Source organism: Lycium barbarum, chromosome 9, assembly GCF_019175385.1.
Source record: "Lycium barbarum isolate Lr01 chromosome 9, ASM1917538v2, whole genome shotgun sequence".
NCBI classification, from domain to species: Eukaryota; Viridiplantae; Streptophyta; class Magnoliopsida; order Solanales; family Solanaceae; genus Lycium; species Lycium barbarum.
The window spans coordinates 23,668,167-23,692,867 of record NC_083345.1 but is presented as its reverse complement, the minus strand read 5'-3'; the positions used below and the strand labels follow the sequence as shown (position 1 = coordinate 23,692,867).

General features: G+C 35.8%; 1 protein-coding gene across 1 annotated transcript; it reads left to right on the top strand.

Annotated features, from left to right (window-relative positions):
- Positions 1 to 1,291: 1,291 nt before the first annotated feature.
- LOC132610331 (myosin-6-like) lies at positions 1,292 to 19,198 on the top strand. The gene is made up of 39 exons (XM_060324632.1): positions 1,292 to 1,760; positions 2,775 to 2,903; positions 3,044 to 3,187; positions 3,287 to 3,432; positions 3,510 to 3,669; positions 3,795 to 3,853; positions 3,955 to 4,114; positions 5,113 to 5,262; positions 5,370 to 5,506; positions 5,628 to 5,774; positions 5,903 to 6,004; positions 6,362 to 6,419; positions 6,502 to 6,603; positions 7,302 to 7,339; positions 7,474 to 7,600; positions 7,722 to 7,892; positions 7,996 to 8,127; positions 8,206 to 8,315; positions 8,387 to 8,447; positions 9,286 to 9,463; positions 9,556 to 9,761; positions 10,062 to 10,181; positions 10,261 to 10,359; positions 11,386 to 11,598; positions 11,706 to 11,845; positions 11,940 to 12,051; positions 12,146 to 12,190; positions 12,272 to 12,355; positions 12,436 to 12,606; positions 14,177 to 14,332; positions 14,444 to 14,635; positions 15,216 to 15,341; positions 15,451 to 15,521; positions 15,603 to 15,702; positions 15,808 to 15,864; positions 15,973 to 16,029; positions 16,255 to 16,335; positions 16,436 to 16,518; positions 18,698 to 19,198. Exons 1-39 carry the CDS (start codon positions 1,758 to 1,760, stop codon positions 18,810 to 18,812), a joined length of 4,542 nt encoding a protein of 1,513 aa, XP_060180615.1. The 5' UTR covers positions 1,292 to 1,757; the 3' UTR covers positions 18,813 to 19,198.
- The last annotated feature ends 5,503 nt before the right edge of the window (positions 19,199 to 24,701 follow it).

The following is a 24,701-nucleotide window of genomic DNA, read 5'->3' as shown; positions in this document are numbered from 1 at the left end:
AAGAAGCAAAAAGAAAAGGAAAAAGACATGTTGACCAATTGCTTCTTGGGCCATATGTTTCTTTTTGTTTAACCTACCTGGGTAAGGTTGACCATAACTCTTACTATCGTAACTGGGAAACAACTTTAACTAGTGCGCCTTAAACCGACTATTGCTTGCGTACCTGAATTGCCTCGGGGAACCCACTTTTACCCTAATTGACAAGTACTAATCAGTCCCAAAAACAAACAGAAATGAAAACATTTGGCCATAGACAATCAAGGGTCGTTTAGTACACGCACTAAGGGCCCGTTTGGCCATGAATTTTCTTTTACTTTTTTCCGGAAAACATTTCACTTTATTTGAAAATCAATATTTGGCCATAAAAATTCCAAATACAATTTAAAATTTGAAAAACATCAAAAAACTTATTTTCACTTTCAATACATTTAAACAACCAAATATTTTTTTTACAAAAACTATAAATAAACACAACTCCATCTTCAACTCCAACTCTAAAATACCAAATAAAGTGAAAAATATTTGGTTTTCATGGCCAAACACCTACTAAATTATCCCAAATTATAATTATGGGATTATAGTCTTAGGACTAATTTATCTCATATGAAAGGTGGAATAAAATAATATCAAGTTTGATGAGATAAAGTGGGATATCACAGAATTAGACTTGAGATTAATTTTATCCAGTCTGATAAATTTATAACTTCTACCAAATAGAGTACGAAATTAATCCCAAACTTAATTTTGAAATATCCCACCTTATCCTAGAATAAATTTATACCTTTTATCAAACAGAGTATGAAATTAATTACAAACTTAATTCTGGAGTATCCATCTTGTCTCGGAATAAATTTATATCTTCTACCAACCCGAGTATGAAATTAATTACAAACTTAATTTGGAGTATCCCATCTTATCTTGAGATAAATTTATACTTCTTTTAAAACAAAGTATAAAGTGAAGCCCAAACTTAATTTTAAGTTATCCCACCTTATCTCACGTACCAAACAACCTGTTAGAAATTAGGACAAACGACATCGTATGAGCAATCTCAAAAACGCTATATCCTGGGGTATTTTACCCGCCGCGCCGTTTTGAACAGTAGGGACCACAAGACAATATCTTGTCCGCGTTGATGACCTGTTCTCTCCTTTGTAATAACGCGAATCTAGGAAGGGTAGACTTGGTATTATCCACTTCATTCAACACATATTTTTATTATTACTCCTCCTCCTTAATTACAATTACGTCATTAAAATACTTATTAATATAACTTAGACCAAACCCCACAAACTAACGTGGGCTTTGAGAGACAAGAAAAGAAAAGAAAAACCAAAGAAGAAGGAAAAAAAAAAAAAACTTCAAACGAAAAAAACACATTCTTTTGCTCTTTCATTATAGCATTTCTTGAAATCTTTAAACCTTTCCGATTTTTCATTAATTTTCCACGAGAAATTGGACTGGTTATTTAGTACAGAAAATAAAGGGATTTTTCAGTTCATTTACTTACCAGATCTTGGTTTTTGAAAAGTTTGATATTTTTTTTTTTTGAGTCAAGTTGAAGTAATATAACAATAGAAGAAAAGTGAAGTGCTGCTTTTATACTTGTTATTTCTGAGGAGAAAAATTAAGATTGGGTTGGCAAATCACTGGTTTCTTGATCTGTTTGAATTTGAGTTCTTGTTATTGTCATTGAGGATTTACAAGTTGATTGATAAGCAACGCAAGTATCTGATCTGATTGGAGTTATTTAATAAATGGTACTATTGGATTATTTCTTGTTATGTTTGTTATTAAAGTACAGCATTGTTTGATCTGCATTGCTTGATATATATTTTGTTTGTTTTGATCTGTATGAAATTTGATTTAAAGGGTATTATTCCTTATTGTTATCAGGGGATGCTTTATGCCATTGGGTTAATTTGGTCATGGTGATAAAGACTTGTTTATGACATTTTATTTTGCTAACTAAGTGTGCTGTAAAAGCTCTAGCTTTGGTGGAAAAATAATAATCATAGATTGCTTAAGTCTATGGATGTTGAAGGGACTATGTTGTTTTCTTTTAATTTGTATGGTTTTTATTTAGGTTGGATAGTTTAATTTCAGGTCAAGTTGGTCATGGTGATTTGACCTTTTTAGGAATTCTTAGATGTCTACGAGTTTATTAAAGCTGACGGTGCTATGCTAATTTTCCTTTCAATATCTGTAGTTATTTGACTTTTTGTTTTAGCGGAGTGGAGTTGGGGGTGGGGTCACGATCGATGCTCCGTCTCCTGCATGAGCATTATTATAAGCATCTCAAAGAAATTGATGTATAATCTCTCCGACTGTTTCATGCTTTTCTAAGTAAAGTTGGTAAACTAAATTAACTTCCGCGGAGCACTCTCATGTATTTTCTGAAACTTTTTAGTGATCATCTAGAGTGAGTAGTAAGCAGAGCTGCAGTTCAATAAAAGGATAAACAAATTATGACCTTTTATGTTGAATAAGTTTTTTTTTTTTTTTTTTTTTTTCTAATTCCATCAGCCGAGGCTTGCTGCATTAACTATGCGTTTGAGAAAATTCAATGCAATGTGGCACTATTTCTCTGGTTTCGAAGGCATTGTTTTCTTCTCGTTGCTTGGCCTCTCTTAATGGCTAAGACAGGCTTTGACTCCTTTATACTGACTGGCAGCCTCAATCTGAGCCATATTCATTTTGCTTATAAGTTTAAGGGCATAAAAGAGTGCAAACTATATTTCTGAATGGGCGATCCGACATTGTTGTATTTGCAGGCTGCTTCTGTTAGCTTACCGGTTGGTTCTCTTGTTTGGGTGGAGGATCCTGATGTAGCCTGGATGGATGGGGAAGTTATCGAGGTTAATGGTTCAGACGTAAAGGTTCTTTGCACTTCTGGTAAAACGGTAAGTGAGCACATGGCATTTTATTCTAGGAAAGAAGTATTGAGTTGGTTCATTCAACTAACGGCAGAAACGAGCCAGGGCATTGAGTTTTGGGAAATGTTGAACCTTGTTCATTTACTCGCTGAAATCTGTGGTTACAGGTTGTTGTTAAGTCTTCTAATGTCTACGCCAAAGATGCTGAAGCTCCGCCATCTGGTGTCGATGATATGACGAAGCTGGCTTATTTGCATGAACCAGGAGTCCTGCATAATTTAAAGGCTAGATATGATATCAATGAAATATACGTGAGTTTCTCTTGTCATTTTATAAGATTTTTTCGTTTTCCTTTTAGTATTCAGGGGTGATCGTATTTAGTCAAGTAACCTAATAAATGATGATTTCAGACATATACAGGGAACATATTAATCGCTGTCAATCCTTTTAGAAGGCTACCTCACTTATATGATACCCATATGATGGCCCAATATAAAGGTGCAGCTTTTGGGGAGCTGAGTCCACACCCTTATGCTGTTGCAGATGCAGCATACAGGTTTGTGCTTCTCTGTTTCTATGAACGAAACACTCTGTTTTGAATTGGTCATCAAACTATATTTACTATGAATGCAGACTTATGATCAATGATGGAGTAAGTCAGTCAATATTGGTTAGTGGGGAGAGTGGGGCTGGTAAAACAGAAAGCACCAAGCAACTCATGCGCTATCTTGCTTACATGGGAGGGAGAGCTGCAGCTGAAGGTAGTAGATCAGTTGAGCAGCAAGTCCTGGAGGTAATAAGTCTTATACTTTCGTCAGTTGAGCGTGACAATTGGTTGCTGATAATCGTTCGTAAAACTAAATATCATCTGTTGCTTTATCTACTCTTACGTGGTGCCTACGCTTTTGCATTTTGCAGTCTAATCCTGTTCTGGAGGCATTTGGTAACGCGAAAACTGTCAGAAACAATAACTCAAGGTTGGATACGTGCTAGTAACCTCTGGTTGAATTTCTTTCTTTCTTTTTTTCATGGAAAAAATTGCTACATGGTTGTAATATCTCTTGCATGGAGATTGCAGTCGTTTTGGTAAGTTTGTGGAGATCCAGTTTGACCAAATGGGAAGGATCTCAGGAGCTGCTGTCAGAACATATTTACTCGAAAGATCTCGTGTTTGCCAGTTGTCTGATCCTGAGAGAAATTATCATTGTTTCTACATGATTTGTGCTGCACCACCGGAGGTAATGCGCCACTATATACTTCATTAGATGGATTTCTATGAAGAATATGCATTCCGAACCCGCAGTATTTTATATTGTTTTCTACCTTGAAGATTTGGTTCACTCCTCTGCTGTGTTGGAAAAGTCAACAAATTTTTTTCCATTGGGCTTTTACTCTCGCAATGTTAAGCTTTTTAGAGGTTGCAACTGGCAAATGAGGTTATTACTATTGGTATCTGAGGCATCTTATCTTGTCTTCTTCTCTGACAACTTATAATGTTGATGGCTGATTTTATACTTTGCGATTAGCTTCAGAAGTTAAAGAATAGTCCAGATGCAACCTGATTAGGTTATAGGACAAGTCATCTGTGTTTTTTCCTAGCTCACATGCGCCCAGCTGTATTCTGATGGTGGCAGTGCCTAGAGAATATTGCACTGGGACGATAGGTTTTGTCCAGTACATGTAATCCAGTTGAACACCAAATTTTCTTTAGAGTGTAAATATCCCATGGACATGAAGGGGTAAAAGATATGTAATCTGCACGGCTTATGTTTTTTCCCCGATCATATTGGTTATTTTTGACCCTTCTGAGTATGCTTTTGCCCTTAGTAGTAGGAAAGTCGCACCATACTTTTGTTTGGATAGCTCATATAGGGAAACCATCTTTGCATTTCTATGATTCACTTAGAAAAAAGTTGATACGATACTCCAGTTTAGTTCTGCTCTGCGGGAGGTAGCAGGTACCCGATAGAATAGACGAGGTGCACACAAGCTGGCCAAAGATGCCACTGTTATAGAAAAAAGAGAGAACAATACTCTGCTGTAGTAACATAAATTGGTTCAGGGATCATCCTATAACAACCAGTACACCTACCATGATTGTCCTGCCGCAGGTGCTGCTGTGTCTTTGCTTGGGATGCTTAACTCCTTTTCCTTCTCTTGGATCTTAGTTCATATTGAGGAATAATCTGTCATATGGACTTGCTTTCCAAGCTTCTTATTTTCTTTCCACTCTCAGGACATTCAAAGGTTCAAATTAGACAATCCTAGGACATTTCATTACCTCAATCAGACAAATTGCTTTGAGTTAGATGGGATTGATGATGCCAAAGAATACTTAGCTACAAGAAGGGCAATGGATGTTGTTGGAATAAGCTCTGAAGAGCAGGTATATTTGGGAAATTAATAGTGACAGTAAAACATGTTCAACTTCAAAAACATGTTCAACTTCAAAATTTCCTCATGCTTTCTTGGTTACCTTGTGAATGCTCTTAGGATGCAATATTTCGAGTAGTGGCAGCAATTCTCCATCTTGGAAACATAGAATTTACAAAGGGGAAGGAGATAGACTCGTCAGTGCCCAAAGATGAGAAATCTTGGTTTCATCTGAGAACTGCTGCGGAGCTATTCATGTAAGTGGTGTATAAGGAACATTGAATCAAAGCATATTATTTTCTTTTACTGGTTTGAAGCATTTCTTTTAGAGAGATATACAGAGACAGAGTAGCCATTAAACTTTTATGTTACTCATAGGTGTGACGTAAAGGCTCTAGAGGATTCCCTTTGCAAACGTGTTATTGTAACTCGTGATGAAACCATCACCAAATGGTTGGATCCAGAAGCTGCACTTACCAGTAGAGATGCTCTTGCAAAAATTGTGTACTCAAGATTGTTTGACTGGTAAGCTTTAGTTTTGTGTTTGGACAGGAATTAAATGACTGGTTCAGTTATCTTCTTCGTTTTTTGTAGTATTCTTATTTCTACAAAAAATTGTCAGTTCACTCAGACCCTTCAACATTTGTTTGCAGGCTGGTAGATAAGATTAATAATACAATTGGTCAAGATCCAAATTCCAAATCTTTGATTGGTGTGCTGGATATATATGGATTTGAGAGTTTCAAGACTAACAGGTGCTTTATTTGTTGTTGCCTTTTGGTTGGATTGTACGTGAGTTGTCTCTTGGAGTGAAAAATTAAGGAATTCCCTTGACATCTCCACGAGCAAGCAAATGTCACAGTACTTCACATTTTGTCAAGGGTCACATTTATGTTATTGAAAATTGTATTGTATTTATCTGTGCACTTTCGCCAATCAAATTTAATGTAGACTTAAGACCTGATTGTGAGTTATTAGTTAACCGTTCTTACTTTCTTTCTACATCTGATAGTTATTGAAGCTTAAAGAAGCTCACTATAGAATCTTGTTACATTTTGGTAACTAAATTGATTCTTTTGTATAATATATCATTTTTTGGATTATATCTGCAGCTTTGAACAATTCTGTATCAATTTAACAAATGAGAAGCTTCAGCAGCACTTCAATCAGGTTCTGGCTATCTCCTTATCGTTTTTGTACTAATTTTTAATCTGCTGCACAGCTTTGTGATACCTACCAATGTTTTTTGCAGCATGTTTTCAAAATGGAACAAGAAGAGTATACGAAAGAAGAAATTAACTGGAGCTACATTGAGTTCATTGATAATCAAGATATTCTGGATCTGGTAGAAAAGGTTTGTGCTGAGATTTTGGGTGCTTAAAGTCTTACAATTGTTTACTTGTCTTAGAATATATTTGTCGGTTGAGTTAGTAAAGGAAAAGTTGTTGCATCCCCACTCCGATGCAATAGCCCCCACTAAAGCCATTTTACTGCGTTCCTCTCTTTCCTCTTTGTAAAATCTCCAGGTCTTCTTGGCAGTCACTTGCCTTTCATTAGGAATATGTTATTCTCTTTGCAAACGTTTGTCAGATTTACTGATGCAGCTCAGTTTTTCAACCTCATGTTGCTAACATGTTTTGATCGTGGAACCTGTTGGGTTCAGGATCGTTGTACTGCATGTTTAGGGTTAAATAGCTTCAGAGATAATCTTTCCATTGATAAACAGTAATAACAGGGGCCAAATAGCTTTTGCAGAGATAGTGTCAGCAAGAATATAAAAAGCCACAGAGATGTTCTAGTAGTAAAAGACCAAAAATCATGTGGCTAACATCTTTTTTCTTCCTTATCAAAAATCTTCTAAATAATTGTTACCATCTCAAGGCAAAAAAAAAAAAAAGATCTTCTAATTTCTAAATAATGGATCATGGATAATCTCGTTTGCGCTCCATTTTCTCATTCAGTTGATTTGTTTTCTCATTACCATTTGCACCAGCACTTAATTACTTGCTCTTTCCTGATTTTAATGACATCTTAATTTTTTCCTGTGCTCAGAAACCAGGCGGTATTATAGCACTTCTTGATGAAGCTTGGTAAGTAGCTTGCTGAAGTTTTCCCAGTAGCCTTATCATCCATTATCTCTTACAATTGCCGCACTTATTTGTGCTACTTTTGCTCATATTTGGTTCCTTAGGATCCTTACAATGTTTTCGTTTTGTTTTTGTAGTATGTTTCCTAGATCTACTCATGAAACGTTTGCTCAAAAGCTCTATCAAACTTTCAAAAACCATAAACGGTTTGCCAAGCCCAAGTTGGCTCGTTCGGATTTCACTATATGCCATTATGCTGGTGATGTAAGTTTTTGTTTCTTTTGATATATACAGCATTTGCAATATCATGTTTAGAATTTCTAGTTAACGTCAAAAATAGATGGATAAATCTTGATAAGCTCGGGATACATGTTATTTTCTCCAGGTCACGTATCAAACCGAATTGTTTCTGGAGAAAAACAAAGATTATGTTATTGCTGAGCACCAGGCACTCCTGAATGCTTCAAAGTGTTCCTTTGTATCTGGGCTGTTTCCAACATCAAATGAGGAATCATCAAAACAATCGAAGTTCTCTTCAATTGGCTCAAGGTTTAAGGCACGTAGAATGCACCTTTTTCTCTCATATTTTCTCTTCCCTCTTATCTTTGCTATGGCTGGGAGCATATTGAACCATGATTTGTTTCGTTATATTTTTGCAGCAACAACTGCAATCTTTGCTTGAAACACTGAATGCAACAGAACCCCACTACATTCGATGTGTAAAGCCTAATAATCTGCTAAAGCCAGCTATCTTTGAGAATCACAATGTTCTGCAGCAGCTGCGCTGTGGGGTAAGCAAATGTTTTGAATTTTGTTTCTGGTAATTTACATGGGAGTTGGATTTAAACTCACTCTTATTCTAATTCTAGGGAGTGATGGAAGCTATTAGAATAAGCATGGCTGGATATCCTACTCGGAAACCGTTCTATGAATTTCTAGATCGCTTTGGCATCCTCTCACCTGAAGTTTTAGATGGCAGGTATGTTATTACCTTGTGTAATTCAAATTATGAATTGATTCTGTTTAAATGTGTTGGCTAATTCATGTCAGTACGGATGAGGTCGCTGCATGCAAAAGGCTCTTGGAGAAAGTTGGACTTGAAGGCTACCAGGTAATTTTTGAAAGTACTCTTATTGGGATATGAAATACTTTCAATCTTTTGCATGTACTGTTCTATTTTTTGTAATATTTTAAAATATAAAAATCATCTAAATTCACTGACAATATTTGTTAGCTTTCTGGACATAACACACATGGAAACATTTTTTATTCGCTAAGATATATCAAACAAGCTGTGTCTCATTTTGTATTTGTTATGCTTAATTGTTTCAGATTTTCAACATGTTTAGAAGAGAGTAAAATACAAATGTTTGGAGGACCATAAATCCGTTGACTGCATTTATCTTTCTGGCTTGTCCCCCATCTCTTCTCTGTCATTTGCTTTCATATGAGCATTACTAGTTCGGTAATAAGACAAATAATTTCATAGATGGTCTGCTTTCTTGTCTCTTTTGTTGATTGACTCCTCATGGATGTGCTTTGAACTTCTTTAGGTTTGCAAGTTTCTTGTTTTGACCTAATGATTGAAAAGTAAATAAGCAAACAAATAATAATAACAAAATATATGTTTGACCTCTTTCAGATATTTTGATCTCAAAGTGGCTCCTCGCTTTAGTCCAATTTCCTCTTCTTGGCCATTAAGTGCTAAAATGCACCCCTCTCATGTTTCTTCTCCTAGTTTATACTGTTTTTCTGCTCATGATGCTGCAAACTTCAGTGGCAAGTCTAATATGCTGTACTTATTTTCTTCATAGAGTTATTTTGGTTCTTGTTTATAAGCATGCTTTAATGTGGCCTCAATATCAAATATTCGTCCTAGTTTCGTATGTGAGACTTGTCCCATGTTTAGGCTTCGATAGCCATTCATTGGTCTTTATTTGGTCTTGCAGATTGGTAAAACAAAGGTGTTTCTGAGAGCTGGTCAAATGGCAGAACTGGATGCTAGAAGGACAGAGGTGTTAGGGAGATCTGCTAGCATCATACAGAGAAAAGTTCGTTCTTACATGGCTCGGAGAAGTTTTACATTGTTACGTCGGTCAACAATACAGATACAATCTCTGTGCCGAGGTAATGAGTTTGCTGCATGTGTGGGTTCCTATGTTAGGATGCACTTCAGGGATCATGTTTCTCATTTGATTGTTTCCATTTGGTGATTGTAGGGGAACTTGCTCGGCGTGTATATGAGAGCTTGCGGAGGGAAGCAGCTTCTCTTAGAATCCAGACAAATGTGCGAAAGCATCTTGCTAGGAAGGCTTACAAAGAGTTGTGGTCCTCTGCTGTTTCAGTTCAGACAGGATTGCGTGGGATGGCTGCACGCAATGAGCTTCGATTCAGAAGGCAGACAAAAGCAGCAATTATTATTCAGGCAAGCATTTAATATCTCAAAGGATAAATCCGTCTTTTCTTTTTCTTGTTCCTGGAGAATGGTAAGTCTAAGGATATAGATAAGTGGGGTTCAATTTCATGACCTTCAGGTTTATGGTTGGGCCCTAAATGGTTGAACCAAACCTTGGGGTTAAATGAAGGATAATCATTTCAAAAAATTTGAGATAGATTCCTACTTTAGTAAATGTAGTCTATTTGCAATAGTTTTCTTCTTAGCAACTGGATAGCGTATCTCAAAAGCTACTGCTAATTTTGATGGACCCTCATACTCTATGTTCAGAGCCATTGTCGCAAGTTCTTGGTATGTTCGAAATTTAAGAAGCTCAAGAAATCTGCAATTACCACTCAATGTGCTTGGAGAGCTAAAGTTGCTCGTAAGGAACTGAAGAAGCTTAAGATGGTAATTCTCATTCCGCATCCTTGTTTGGTCTCATCAACTGCTTTTTATCTGAGTTCTACTCTTACTCGTCCTTTTTCAGGCTGCACGAGAGACTGGGGCTCTGCAAGCTGCAAAGAATAAGTTAGAGAAGCAAGTTGAAGAATTAACTTGGAGATTGCAGCTGGAGAAACGCATGAGGGTCAGTAGATAAGAAATTATATACATAATTGTTCACCCACATTTTGGTAGTTGTTCTTTCATGACACAATATCCTTGATCAATGCTTTCTCTAAAGCAAGTTCTGGAACAATCTTTTTTTTTTTTTTTGAAATGGAACAAACTTCTTTAAACTTCATATGTACATTGTTTATCCATTTAAAAAACGGGGAAGGAAACACCAAAAATTAAAAGGGCAGCCTGGTGCACTAAGCTCCCGCTATGCACAGGGTCCAGGGAAAAAGAAGAAGAAACACCAAAAATTGACTTTAAAAAATAAGGAACGCCAAAAATTGCGTGTTAATCTAGGATAATGATTTTTGAGGGTAGTGTTTAGAACTAGAACAGATACATGGAGCGCTATAATTTTATTTGGTGAAGGGAACACTAAAGCACCAGAATAGAGGCACTCGGTTTAAGTAATGGACTGCTTCAGCTCCTTGAAAGATTTGGGGTCACATCTTGCAGTAGTTTAACTCTAAAGATGAATTGTTTAGCCTATACTACTTTTGGTGTAAACAGGAGGTGATAGATCAAACAGTTGATATTTTTACAGCTTTGACTGGCTGTAATCTAGTGAAATATAGAAAGGGCAAATGTAAGTTGTAATGCTTTTGAAGGGGGATTACATACTTGGTTGTCGTATACCTGTGGATATATAGGCTAACTGTTACCATTCTCAAAAATAAAATAAAAAATAGGTAGTTTATGGGTGATTAGATCGCATCTAGCATCCCACTGGTTGTGAAAGATACTTAGCTTGAAAAGAATGCATGTTTTCAACAAATGGGCCACAAACTTTCAACAACTTTTGTGCTTGTTGAATAAGTATGAGATAATGCTATACCTTATCAAAAAAAAAAAAAAAAAAAAGAAGAAGAAGAAGAAGAAGAGAAGTATGAGATAATGGTCGTGAGAATATAAACTTGTCCCATCTCAACTATTATTTCCTTACGTGATCATGCTGTTTCTTCTTTTCCAGCTCATTATTCAAATTGTGTTTTTGTAGGCGGATGTTGAAGAAGCAAAAACACAAGAAAATGCGAAACTACAATCTGCTTTGCAGGAGATGCAAGTTCAGTTCAAGGAAACCAAGGAAATGCTTGTCAAAGAACGTGAAAATGCAAAAAGGGCAGCCGAGCAGATCCCTATTGTACAGGAAGTCCCAGTTATTGACCATGAATTGATGGACAAACTTAACATTGAAAATGAGAACCTAAAGGTAAGTCGACTGAAACTTTAAAGTCAGGTTTCTGTTGTTGCTTTGTATGTTTATTAACTGAAGCTACTTGGCGTGCAAGTTTTGATAATTATTTTATTGAATATTAGACTATGGTAAGCTCTCTAGAAAAGAAGATTGGTGAAACAGAAAGAAAATATGAAGAGACCAATAAACTTAGTGAGGAGCGGTTGAAGCAAGCGATGGAGGCAGAGTCTAAGATTGTTCAGTTGAAGACTAATATGCAAAGGTTGAATGAACTTATAGGCATTTGTAGCTTAAATTGATACATGCATAAAACTGTTGTTGTTACATTACTCATCACTGGGTCTTTTGGTTTTTAGGCTTGAGGAGAAAATTTTTGACATGGAATCTGAGAACAAGATTCTTCGACAGCAGGGCCTGTTAACCCCTGCCAAGGGGGTTCCAGTTAATTCACCTAGTCTGGCTTCCAAGGTACTTACCAGGGAAAGAGTCATCATTTTCATTCTTCTCTTTTCTTTTGACCAATACTGTTAACAAACTTGAGACACTGTTTTTGTATTTTCAGATAGTTGAAAATGGGCACCATCTCAATGATGAAAATCACATTAATGTAAGACATGCTTTTGTAGTCATTGAGCTACATCACTTGCAGGATGCTGTCAAACTCTAATTACTGCACTAATTTTTGCAGGATGCACTGAGTTCCACACCTTCTAAAAATTATGAAACCCCTGACAGCAAGTTGAGGAGACCTCCTGTTGATCGACAGCAGCATGTATGGATAGTTGGATTATCTATTTCTTAATTCCTGATAGAGAACATTTTGTTAAATGAAATCTTTTTGTTGACCTACAGGAGGATGTTGATGCGCTCATTGACTGTGTGATGAAGGATGTGGGGTTCAGCCAAGGAAAGCCAGTTGCAGCTTTTACCATCTACAAATGCCTTCTCCACTGGAAATCATTTGAAGCTGAGAGGACCAGTGTGTTCGATCGTTTGATTCAGATGATTGGTTCAGCTATTGAGGTAAGTACTTGTGGATGCTGATTATTTACATTGACATGGACATGTTTCCGGGATATTTAAGAACTGAAGGCTTGGACAATAATTGCCTGACTAGTGATTACCTGCTTCTGTACAGACCAGGAGCTAAACATCCATTTAAGAGCCTGTTTGGATGGGCTTATTGTAAACAGCTTATAAGCTAAAAAAAAAAAAGTTGGGGTAGCCCAACTTATTTTTTTGGCTTATAAGCTGCTTTAGATAAGCTAAGTCAAACGGGCCCAATTATTTTTTTGAGCTTATTTTAAGCACAAAATGACTTTAAGCTGGCCAGCCAAACACTCAAAAAAGCTGAAAAGAGCTTATAAGCAACTTATAAGCCAATCCAAACGGGCTCTAAGTAAAAAGAAATAGATATAAACATCCATTATCTTTAGTATTGTTACAGAGAAAGCAATTTTGCAGTCGCTTCCAGCATTTATTAGGAAAGGAAAAAACCCCCTGCTTATAGCATTACCATTTAAATTTTAAACCATTGTGGAGGGAAGTCAATATGATATTCATCAACATATTTACCTACATCATTCTCTTTTGAGGATGTCAGCAATGTATGTTCTCTTTCCTATCAGGAATTTATGATCTCATGTATGGCGTAACAAATCAATCTTGCTTAACTGAATCCGTGGAAAATACTTATTCCTGATTTCTGAAGCTGTCAGTGGAGAGGGAGGGTGTTAAGGGTTGGTTGAATTAGTGTGCCTAAGCAACAGTGACGTAAACAGATTTTGGTGGAGTCACTAGCTATATATCAATATTTTCTTTTGAATAAGTTCATGAGCTCCACATTTTAACGGGGTACCTTAGGTTTCTGATTCTTGTCTGGGAATGAGCTTTCCACTTTGAAGTTATCTGGAGGTGTTACCTTTGAGATGAAACTGGAAATCAGTGACCTGTAGACGGCAATAAATGTTCGAAGGTTGGAAAAGAAAGTTGTAAATCCTAATGTATTGAAGCAGATGGGACTATATCTCAGCGTGGGAATTGCAGAAAGTATTACCTGCAGCTTTTGAATCTTGTATTTTCCTATATTTGTATAATTCAGTCAGCTGCTTTATATTGTCCCATCCAACCAGCATCAACAACTATAGGACGTTATATTTTACTGTGAAATACTTCTTCATTTAGGAAGTCCTTATGTTTATTTAGCTGGAAAATTGTTTAATAGTTTATACCGAGGTACAAGTTTCCAGATTTTAAATTTATTAGACATTCAAACCAGATGCAAATTATGAGTTGATATCTTTCCATATGAAATAAACTTGATACACTACATTTAAGGAATAACTTAATGTTTTCATTTAGAGGCAACTTGAATCATTAACGAAACATGGAAAAGAATATCAGTGTCTAGTGAAATTCAACATAACTTCCATTATTACTAAAGTGTGGAATAGGAAAATTATCTGGCAGTTTGCTCGCTTTCTTCTGAATGGTTTAAATCGTCATCCATGAGACAATGAGTACAGCGGAAAGAGGAGTGCAGCGATGCCGCATTTAGAACCATTGTGATTAACAAGGTATTTACTGATTGCAGAATCAAGAAAGCAACGACCACATGGCGTATTGGCTGTCAAATACCTCAACGTTGTTGTTTTTAATCCAAAAAAGTCTGAAACCAGGTGTTGCAGTTGGTGCAACTCCTTCCCGCAAACCACAACCTCCGACATCTCTATTTGGGAGAATGACAATGGTATGAAGCTTTTGAATTTTCCTTAGTTCTTGTTTAAGCTTGAGTGTAGTCTTTGTCAAGAGTAGCTTGCTCTCATGTCTGTTCTTTCTGATTATGTTGTGTTGTTTTCAGGGATTTCGTTCGTCGCCTTCTACTGTCAATGCAGCTGCAGCTGCAGCTGCATTGGTAGTGCGCCAAGTTGAAGCAAAATACCCTGCTCTGCTTTTCAAGCAGCAGCTTACAGCATACGTTGAAAAGATTTATGGAATTATTAGGGATAACTTGAAAAAGGAGTTGGGATCACTCATTTCCTTATGCATTCAGGTTTGTTGAAATATTCTCTCAGCAATCCACTATCTGCTTCCTTTTTGGCTTACCACTTCCCCAAGTTCAGGATGCCCTTGGAGGTTGTTGCTTAATTGCTCATCCTTTTCCACTAAATTTTACTCTGATCTAAAAAAATCAGACTATCATCAGTTTTCGTTTGTAAGCAGAGATGCATGGCTAGTAAATTTTCATAATATTCTGAGTCATTTGGTATTAGGTCAGAGTCTATACAGGAAATTCTCTTAATTTTTCTTTGTATTGTTTTTAGGAGAATCGTCGACATTCCTGAAAGTTCTTTTTCGTTTTTGTTTCTTTTGTCAAATGTTTATATATATATATTCTTACTCTTTTAGGGAAGCTAGTGTTGGACTAGTAGCTATTTATTTCCATTGACATGTTAATAAGTAAAACATCTGCTTCTGCTCTTTTGTGGTTGTTTCTTGAGATTGTTCGAATTTAGCACTAGATTTTCCTATCCCCTTTCAGTTTTTAGTGTAGCTTGTGGTCAGTTGGACTAAATTTGTCAACTTTGTAGCCTTCCTTCCACATACCAATAGTAATATGTTTTGAAATTCAGGCACCAAGGACTTCCAAAGGAAGTTTGAGAAGTGGGCGATCCTTTGGCAAAGACTCTTCGACAAATCATTGGCAGCGAATTATTGAATGCCTCAACTCTCTTCTCTGTACATTGAAAGAAAATTTTGTATGGATCTCATAACATTTTTCTTTTACCAAATTTCAAAGAAAAGCTAATGTTTGCAATTTACATATGCGTGGAGTAAAATTTTAAAACTAATTTTTGTTTCTTTTAGGTGCCTCCAATTCTTGTTCAAAAGATATTTACTCAGACGTTCTCTTACATCAATGTACAACTGTTTAACAGGTGAGGAATCTTGTTATTCTAAGTTATTTTATTATATGTCAGTTGTCAAATGCTTATTCAGCTAAATATTGCAATTTGCAGTCTTCTTCTCCGAAGGGAGTGTTGTACATTCAGTAATGGGGAATATGTTAAAGCTGGGTTAGCTGAACTAGAGCTGTGGTGCTGCCAAGCTAAAGAAGAGGTAAGTTCTGCATGTCTGTAATTTTACACATTGCTACTCATGGCTCATTATTGTCAGCTTTACTTAAAAAAGTTGACTCATTTCCTTTTTGTTCTTTAATTGCAGTATGCAGGTTCCTCTTGGGATGAACTCAAACATATTAGACAAGCTGTTGGATTCTTGGTATGTTAATTTCTTTCATCGTAGCTCAGAATTGATATCAATTTTTGTGTTTGTTTTTATGTATTGCAACAACTGATGTATTTTCCCTTTCCTGTTACTTGTCCGCAGGTTATACATCAGAAGTATAGAATATCTTATGATGAGATCATCAATGACTTGTGTCCTGTAAGTCTCTTTTCCTCTTCAGCATTAGCTCTGTGAATAGTCTTTTCTCATAAAATATGTTGAAGCTTCATTAAAAAAATGTTGAACAGTTAAAATTGGACTCTTTTTTGTGGCCATTTAGCCATTTAGATTGAAAGAGTTCTTTGTCAAATTCTCTTCTTATCATTCACTTGAGTTTAACATACAACAACATATGTACTCTCTCTAAATTTCTTTCTTTTGCAGATTCTTAGTGTCCAGCAACTTTACAGAATCTGTACGCTCTATTGGGATGACAACTATAATACACGAAGTGTTTCCCCAGATGTAAGATTAGTGATGGCTTTTGTCTTATTGCAGTCCTAAATAGCGTTTTTACCCGAGCATAGTTGAATTTCTTTTGAAATTGCCTCGTCTCTTGTTACAGGTCATATCAAGCATGAGGGTGTTAATGACAGAGGACTCGAACAATGCCGAGAGCAACTCTTTTCTATTGGATGATAATTCAAGGTGAGAAACTGTGTTCTCTGTTGTGAATATTTGTCATCCTCGTGAGTCAAATATTGGACAAGAAACATGATCATCTAATCTCCTGTATCCCATCTTTAGCCCAGCGTACCTTGTTCTTTTACCTTCCCCTCTCCTTCAGAGCTTGGTATCCTCAGAGGGATATAGCATACAAACACCATTTTTAGAGACAATACATAATTACTCACCTCAACTTGTCCTCTTTTGCCAACTGCACACCTTAAGTTTGCAGGGGTCCAATGACCCCCCTAAACTTGTGCAAAGTTGAAATATTTCCCCCATATTTGCTGATGTGGGACAGAGAGTGTATTAACTCAACTTGAGGCGCGCGAGCAAAAATCAAGGCAAAATTACAGCTGTATTTTCCAGTCAAACACCATATCTTTCGATCAAAAGCGACATCGGCTAAACATGAGTTGGGAAAATGTCATTCTTCTTCTTACAGCTACCCAAACCCACTTCCGGTAAACCCCACCTCCTTTTCTGTACAAAACCCGAACACCCAAACGCAGCTCAAATATTGTATATGACCTGTGATAAGACCCCAGTCAATCAGCAGAAATTATCAAATTCAAATGAAAACTTGATGAAATGATTTTGAGGTCCTTTGATAATGATAAAAGAGATAATCGGGAAGATGATTTAAGTCATTTGATAATGATAATGGGTGGTTACGGTGGAAAGATGATGAGGAAAAGATGGTGGGCGGAAAAAGTAAAAAAAGAAACGAAAATCACATTTGGAGAAAAAGAGGAAAAAATTATGTGGAAAAACGGGTGGCAGGTGTGGAGTTACATTGCCCAACTTAAATCTGGTTTTTGGTTTCTTGGGGTGGTAATAACCCTTGCTCTTGATTAGTTCGATCAAGTTCCCCCTCCTTCCCCCTATCATCCCTATTTGAAAACTTCTGCGGCTAGTGATATTATTTTGACAATTAACCTGTTTTAATCATTCAAATTCTGTGTTTTAAAAGTAGAAGTATATAATTATTTGCTCCCCCGACAAATAAATCTGTGCAAGTGAACTGCAGTGATCACTATTATATATTCTCTACCTTCACTACCATCACGTGTATGGTTTAAGGCTTCTTTCTCTGTTGAATTTTATCAACTCACTCCACTATTTTGACTTACAAATGGTGCTTTACACATCTTTTCTATATTTCTTTTACGAAACTCTCTGGGACTTTCTATTTTCTTCTGTAAACTTATCTTCTAATTGGTTCGAGCTGTGGAAACAGTCTCTTGCAGATATGCAGGGTAAGGCTGCGTACAAAAGATCCTTGTGGTCCAGCCCTTCCTTGGACCCTGCGCACAGCGGGAGCTTAGTGCACCGGGTTACCCCTTTTTTAAAAAACTATCTTCTGATTGTCAATGGCAACTTTCTTTGATGGAAATTTTCCAGATCCACTGTTATGTTAGTACTTATCCTTTTTTTTTTTGAGAAGGTAACATGTTATGTTAGTACTTATCCTTGAGTTGAGGCATTAACAAGTCCTTGCCTTTTCTTTTTCTTCTTATTATAATTTATAAATAGGATATCATTCAACACTTCTACACACATCTACCTTTTTCTCTTTTTGAGTAAGAATATTAGTTTCTTGTTGTATTAAGTAAACAAACTAGTTTCTTGTTGTTCGTGCCGATAACACAAAGTTTCAAGTTATTTAACTTTCCTCTGGGTCCTTAGGAAAATATATTCTCTATTCAGTTCACTCAAATCTTAAATGATATGTGAACTTGTAAGAAGGCAAGATTTAGAAAGCTCAACTACTTTGTTGTCTTCTTTTGATGAACTTAAATTTTTTAATCGGCTGATATGGTAGAGGTTCAACTTTATGAATTTCCTCCTTGGTCGTTGTATTCATTTTGTTAGATATATTCTAAGCTGATACTGGAACAAATTTATTATAACTTATTTGAATCTTCTCGAAGGGAATTGTTCAAATAATATTGAAGTTTGTAAAGCATAAACAGAAAAATGGAATCATTTGTAAATTTTTTGCTTTGACCTTTATACTACCAGGATTAACATGTTTGATAAAAGCTGAAATCTCTATACTGAGATCGGAAGGCTAAAGTTTGTACCGATACAACTATACATCCTCAAGTGAACTAGATGAAAACTTTAGCTATAACCGACATGTATCTTTTTTATGCAGCATTCCATTCTCTATTGATGAAGTCTCAGAATCACTTCAAGTGAAGGATTTTGCAGATGTCAAACCTGCAACAGAACTTATCGAGCATCCGGCCTTCCCATTTTTACTCGAGTGAGGCTTAGGGACCTCGAGGGTTTCTTGCATTATAGTTACAGATTTGTTGAAAATGTCCTAGGTGGATATATTGAATTTGTTGTATATTCGTTCTTCTTTTTTTCCTTCAATTTTTTTTTACCCAATATAGATTGCTGTAAATTTTTTTTTTTTTTCCTTGTGTTTATAATTGTAATTCCAATAGCATAAGGTTCAGTCAGCAGGTAGTCAAGTTTTGTATTTGTTTTGGAGCAAAGAGAAGCATCATTCTTTTATCAGGAAAATAGAGGGCAAGTATGTTGGTGGGTGTAGAAGTTTTGTATTCTATCCAAATTTCATTATGTAATGAAACAGAAACATTGAACTCAACTATTATCTTATGAGAATCATACCAAGGTTGATTTTGTACTTTGTGTTACATCTTTATTTGTAAGGCTAGCTCATTTTCTACTCACTGGCCTGTTTGATTTAGATTTGCACTATGTAAAGCTCCATTAAAGGGGGAAAACACTTCTTTCTTGGGTTTTTCCCCATTGTTCAGTTGATAGTCAAATGTCATCGAGATGAATGAAGAGTAAGAAAGGTTAAACTGAAAAATTATAGTATTGTTGGTCTTTAGATTAATAGATGATGTGTCTGTCTTTAGATTAATAGATGATGTGTCATTTAATTTCATTAAGGCAATTGGATCCCAGAGTAAAAATCCCAAATCTAGCTTTAGGATTTTTTTAATAAATAAGGCAACAATAGGTGGCTGAGATGTGTCATTTGATTTCATTTTACCTCAAGCTTATATTAAAAGGAGTGATGTTTTTCAGCCCTTTTATGAGTTGACACATTGTATATAATTTAAAGATGGATCACTTCTTCTATTTCTCTTCTCCAACCCATCTGCCTCTTAGTTGATAAATTCGATTTGCATTTGTGTTGGAGCTCAAATCATGGTTAGAATACTCATTTTGTAAGACTTGAATGGTGAAATCAGATTAAAAAGGTAAGTAATCATTGTTGAAGAAGTAGTTTGAATTTCGAATATGATTTTGCGAGAAATTTAGAGTTCGTGTTGTGTAGACTTGTTGGAAATAGTCTATAAGGAGTTTGTCCACAAAATTTGAAGTTACTTGTGGAGATTTTGATTGATTTTGAAAAAGAATTACAACTAAAATCACAGAAAAAGTTTGTCCTTATAGCTAAAGGCGTGCTATACACATTTATACTAGGTGGATACACTTTTATATGAAATTGATACTTTATATATATGGATGTCTAAATATTGTACGATAATTATGAAGGTGCATATAAAGTAACAAAAAAAATTAAATATGCAAATATATGATTATGTGGGTGCAAATTATTGTGTTGGATAATATATTTTGAAGATTCTCCTCATTGCTAATCTAGGCTTTAGGAATTTCTGTAATGTTCAGTAGATCATATGTTTTTAAATCATTGCATATTACATGTACTTTAGAAAATAGGGTAGATCTTATGGGTCCTGCCACCAGGAACATATATAATCATTGGGTGGATAGGACAAGGTTTTAGTTGAATTTCCGATGGTATAATTTAATGAAAATATTGACATGTATCTGAAAATCAAGAAAGTACAAATTACATTTTGCACAGACATGGCGTTTTTGGGACCCCATGAGGATATTCACGTGCTTTTCTTAAATACAAACAAAGAATTAACAACACTCCTCATGCCTTCACCTCACACTAAAGAGTTTTGGGACCTTAATATTTATTCCTTTATTTGGACCACCTTGTCCCAAGAAAAGAAAAAGAAATCATGAATATAATCAAGAGAGCAAAAATTAAGCAGATTTCTCGTCCCAATGCTAATTAAGTATGTTAAAAGCCTACTTTGGATTAAAATTAACTTATACCCACATTACAAATAAACTTATGCCTGATGGGCAACGGAAATTTTAGCTAACGAACATGTTTAAGTTAAGGTTATTTTTTAAAGATTTTTTTATTCTGGAACACAAGTTTAAGAACTTATGGTATCTTATTTTGCATTTTTCTTGTTAAGTTGTAAGAAGAATATACAAAGAAAAGGCACCTGATCTTTTTGTCTTCTAAGAAAAAAAGATACATGGAAACAATATCTTAGAGCACAAAAGATGAAATTCCAAGACTACCCTACGTGGACAGGCTGAAAGGACGAACCCTACTGATTCTGACTTATTAATAGGAGCAAAATTTATGGATCATTAAATATTGTATATTGACACTCTACTAGCATATACTATTCGGAAGAAATATTTTATGTATTATGTAAGGACAGTAATTGACACTTTGAAAGGATTAAAAGAGAGTGCCTTGGCGACAGTCCATTGTGCACAGTATCCAAACTCTTAACTCTAAGGGGCCGTTTGGTTACTGGTTAGGAGAGAGTTATTCATGTATTAAAATTAGTATAGCTAATATCATATTTAGTATTTGGTATTTAGCACACCAAATATGGCGTTTTATTATCAGTTTACAATTCCACATAAATAACATATGTATAAGTTAAAGAGTTAATTTATGTATTATTTATGAAATAATTAATACATAAATAACTAAACTTTCATAATTAATTTATCCTACTAATATCTGCATAAGTCTAACCATCAACCAAACAATCCTTCAGTCAACGGAGAAACGACAATTTTAGAAATGGGAAGGATTATGATCTAGAAAAGAGCTGAAAAGTACAAATTAAGGGCCCAGAGTTGGACTTATCTATGGGCCAAAATGGCTGAGGCTTTTGATTTGCACGATTATCCTTCAGACGGTCTGGTCTTTAATTTTGTCCCTCAATTTGCTGGTCTTTAATTTTTGTTTTTCGTCTATAGAGGTGGCCGAAATTATCGAGAGGTTCTGGGTTCGAAATTCAGCAGAGTAAGAAAAATAAAATAAAATAAAAATCGCAAGGCATAGATTTCTACGAACCTATGCCGATTCGGGCGAAGTTACATAGAATCTATGCTGGAGACGGCAGACTTTGCCTTGTAAGGCAAACTTTTGAGCCTTTTTTTGGGGTGGTCTTTAAATTTTGCCCCTCATATTTGTGGTCTTTAAATTTTGCTCCTCATATTTGTGTTCTTTAAGTTTTGCCCTTCGCTTGGATACCTAAGGTTCTGGGTTCGAACCCCCGCTCAGGCATAAAATAAAAAAATAATTTCGCAAAGCAGGGCTGGGGGGAGTGTATGCCGGATCCGGCATAAAGTCCTTAAGGAAAAACTAAAGTTATGCCGGAGGGGGCATAATTTTTCCTCAAGGCATAGTTTAGTTATGCCTTATGGGGCAAAACTTTTCCTTAAGGAACTATGCCTTATGGGGCAGACTTTTAATTAAGGCATAACTATAACTAAAATTATGCCCCATAAGGCGGAACTTTTCCTTAAGGCATAATTAAAAGTTTGCCTTGAAAAGTAAAAATAAAATAAAAAGTATATGTCTCAAGGCAAAGTCTGCCCCCTCCGGCATAACTTTAGTTTTTCCTTAAGGATTGTAGTCCTTAAGGAAAAACTAAAGTTATGCCGGAGGGGGCATAACTTTTCCTCAAGGCATAGTTTAGTTATGCCTTATGGGGCAAAACTTTTTCTTAAGGAACTATGCCTTATGAGGCAGGAAAAGACAAACTTTTAGTTATGCCTTAAGGAAAAGTTTCGCCTTATGAGACATACTTTTAATTATATTTTATGGGGCACACTTTTAGTTAAGGCATAACTAAAAGTATGCCCCATAAGACGGAACTTTTCCTTAAGACATAATTAAAAGTTTGCTTTGAAAAGTAAAAAAAAAATAAAAAAAAAAATGTCTCAAGGCAAAGTCTGCCCCCTCCGGCATAACTTTAGTTTTTCCTTAAGGATTGTATGCCGGATCCGGCATACACTCCCCCCAGCCTTGCCTTGCGAAATTATTTTTTTATTTTATGCCTGAGCGGGGGTTCGAACCCAGAACCTCAGGTATCCAAGCGAAGGGCAAAACTTAAAGAACACAAATATGAGGGGCAAAATTTAAAGACCACTCCAAAAGAAGGGCAATCCGTGCAAAAAAATAAACTTTTGGTTATGCCTTAAGGAATAACTAAAAGTCTGCCAGAGGCGGTAGACTTTGCCTTAAGTATAACTAAAAGTCTGCCTTAGTTAGCCTTAAGGCAAAGTCTACCACATAAGGTAGACTTTTTGCAAAAGCCTTGCCTTGCTATTTTTTTTTTTTTTTACTGGGGGGTGGGAAGGGGGTGTGTTCAAACCCAGAACCTCGGGATATTTTTAAGCGAGGACAAAAATTAAAGACCGGCAATTTGAGGGACAAAAATTAAAGACCACCCCAAAAGAAAAACAATCCGCGCAAAAAAATGAATATCACGTGACTGAGTTATCCAAACAACCTGTAATTGGTCCTGCTTTTGATCCATTACCAAAAAACCATATTCAAACCACAATTTCTTCTTTGCACTTTGTGTCATTAAAAGATTCTTTGTGTCCACGTGGATAAGACCAAGTCCATGCCCACCTAAAGATTATCATGTCAATATTTGCTATCTCAGTGTGAATTACTCACAAATTTGTGAAGATTTACTACATTTACATGATTTTGTCAATTTTATACCTCTCGTGCCTATGGACCGCTATAATTAGCCCCCATTCTTGGTTTGATGGCGCATCTGACACAAAGTTAGTCAACGCTTCTTTAACGAGTCATACCATAATCGTGCACTCGATAAAAGAGTTTGACAAACAATATTTTGCTTACTTTTTTATTTGAACTTTAAAGGCTAGCTCCTAGCAACACGTAATTTGTAAATTTTGCTTATTTTCATTGGTTGCATTAGAAGTGCAAAATCCAATATCATAATATTTTTTGCTTTCTCTTTTTCATATTCAAACCACCATAACCCTATCCAAAAAAATAATTAAAAAAAGAGAACATCGCCGACTGACACTATTTTTTGTACTTAATAAATAAATTATTTGTTCTATTTGTGAAATTTGTCTGTGTTGATGGCTTTTGAGCGTTGAAAAGGATTCTAAAGCCCAATGAGAAGACACAGACGTTAGTCATAATCCAATTTAATGGCAATGTGACTGTCGCACAAAATGCACAAAGCCCACCTATATTTGCCATCATGTAAATAGGATTTTATCACATTTGTGTTGAAATACGTGGCTCTTATTTATTTTTTTTCCTCAGAAAATTGGCCCATTCAACATTTCTCAATAATGTCTGGAGAAAGATTCACCCTATCCATTCGATTAAGATTGATGGACCACACGATTAAAATAATAGAAAAGGATTAATCACCCTTCCCTATTACATTCCTCATAAATATAAAGGATAGCCGAAAGTCTGAATTATTAATCTCATTTCTAGGATTAAATCCCTTTTTCAACTGAAAATAGTCATTGTTCAAAAATATCCATAAACTAATTGGGTCATGAGCTTAAAAGAATACAGTCTGAGCCCATCGAAATTGGGCAATTTGTAGGATTGTCCTTTGCTGGGGGTGATCTTTAATTTTTGTCCCTTAAATCAGTGGTTTTTAATTTTTGTCCTTCGCTAAAAGTCCTTTGGTTCCGGGTTTGAACCCCTGCCCAGTCAAAAATTAAGAAAAAAATCGCAAGGCATAAGTTGGGATTCGGAAGGCATAAGTTGAGTTTCAAACTCTGCCTTAAGGCAAAAAAAATAAATTATTTTCTTGGAATTTTGCAAACCCAGGTCTTAAGGCAAAGGTTCTTTTTTTTGCTCGGATTTCCCTTCATTTAGGGTGATCTTTAATTTTTACCCTTCAAATTGATGGTCTTTAAGTTTTGCCCTTCGCCTGTGACTTTTACTTGGGCTGCCCTCAATTCATTTTCTGAACACCACTACCGCTGACTTTTAAATTTGCTGCGTTGGGTAACTTTTAAAGATT

Coding starts and splice junctions, on each gene's coding strand:
- LOC132610331 (XM_060324632.1), top strand. Junction 15,522..15,602: donor AATGTACAACTGTTTAACAG/GTGAGGAATCTT, acceptor TGCAATTTGCAG/TCTTCTTCTCCGAAGGGAGT. Junction 15,865..15,972: donor GACAAGCTGTTGGATTCTTG/GTATGTTAATTT, acceptor ACTTGTCCGCAG/GTTATACATCAGAAGTATAG.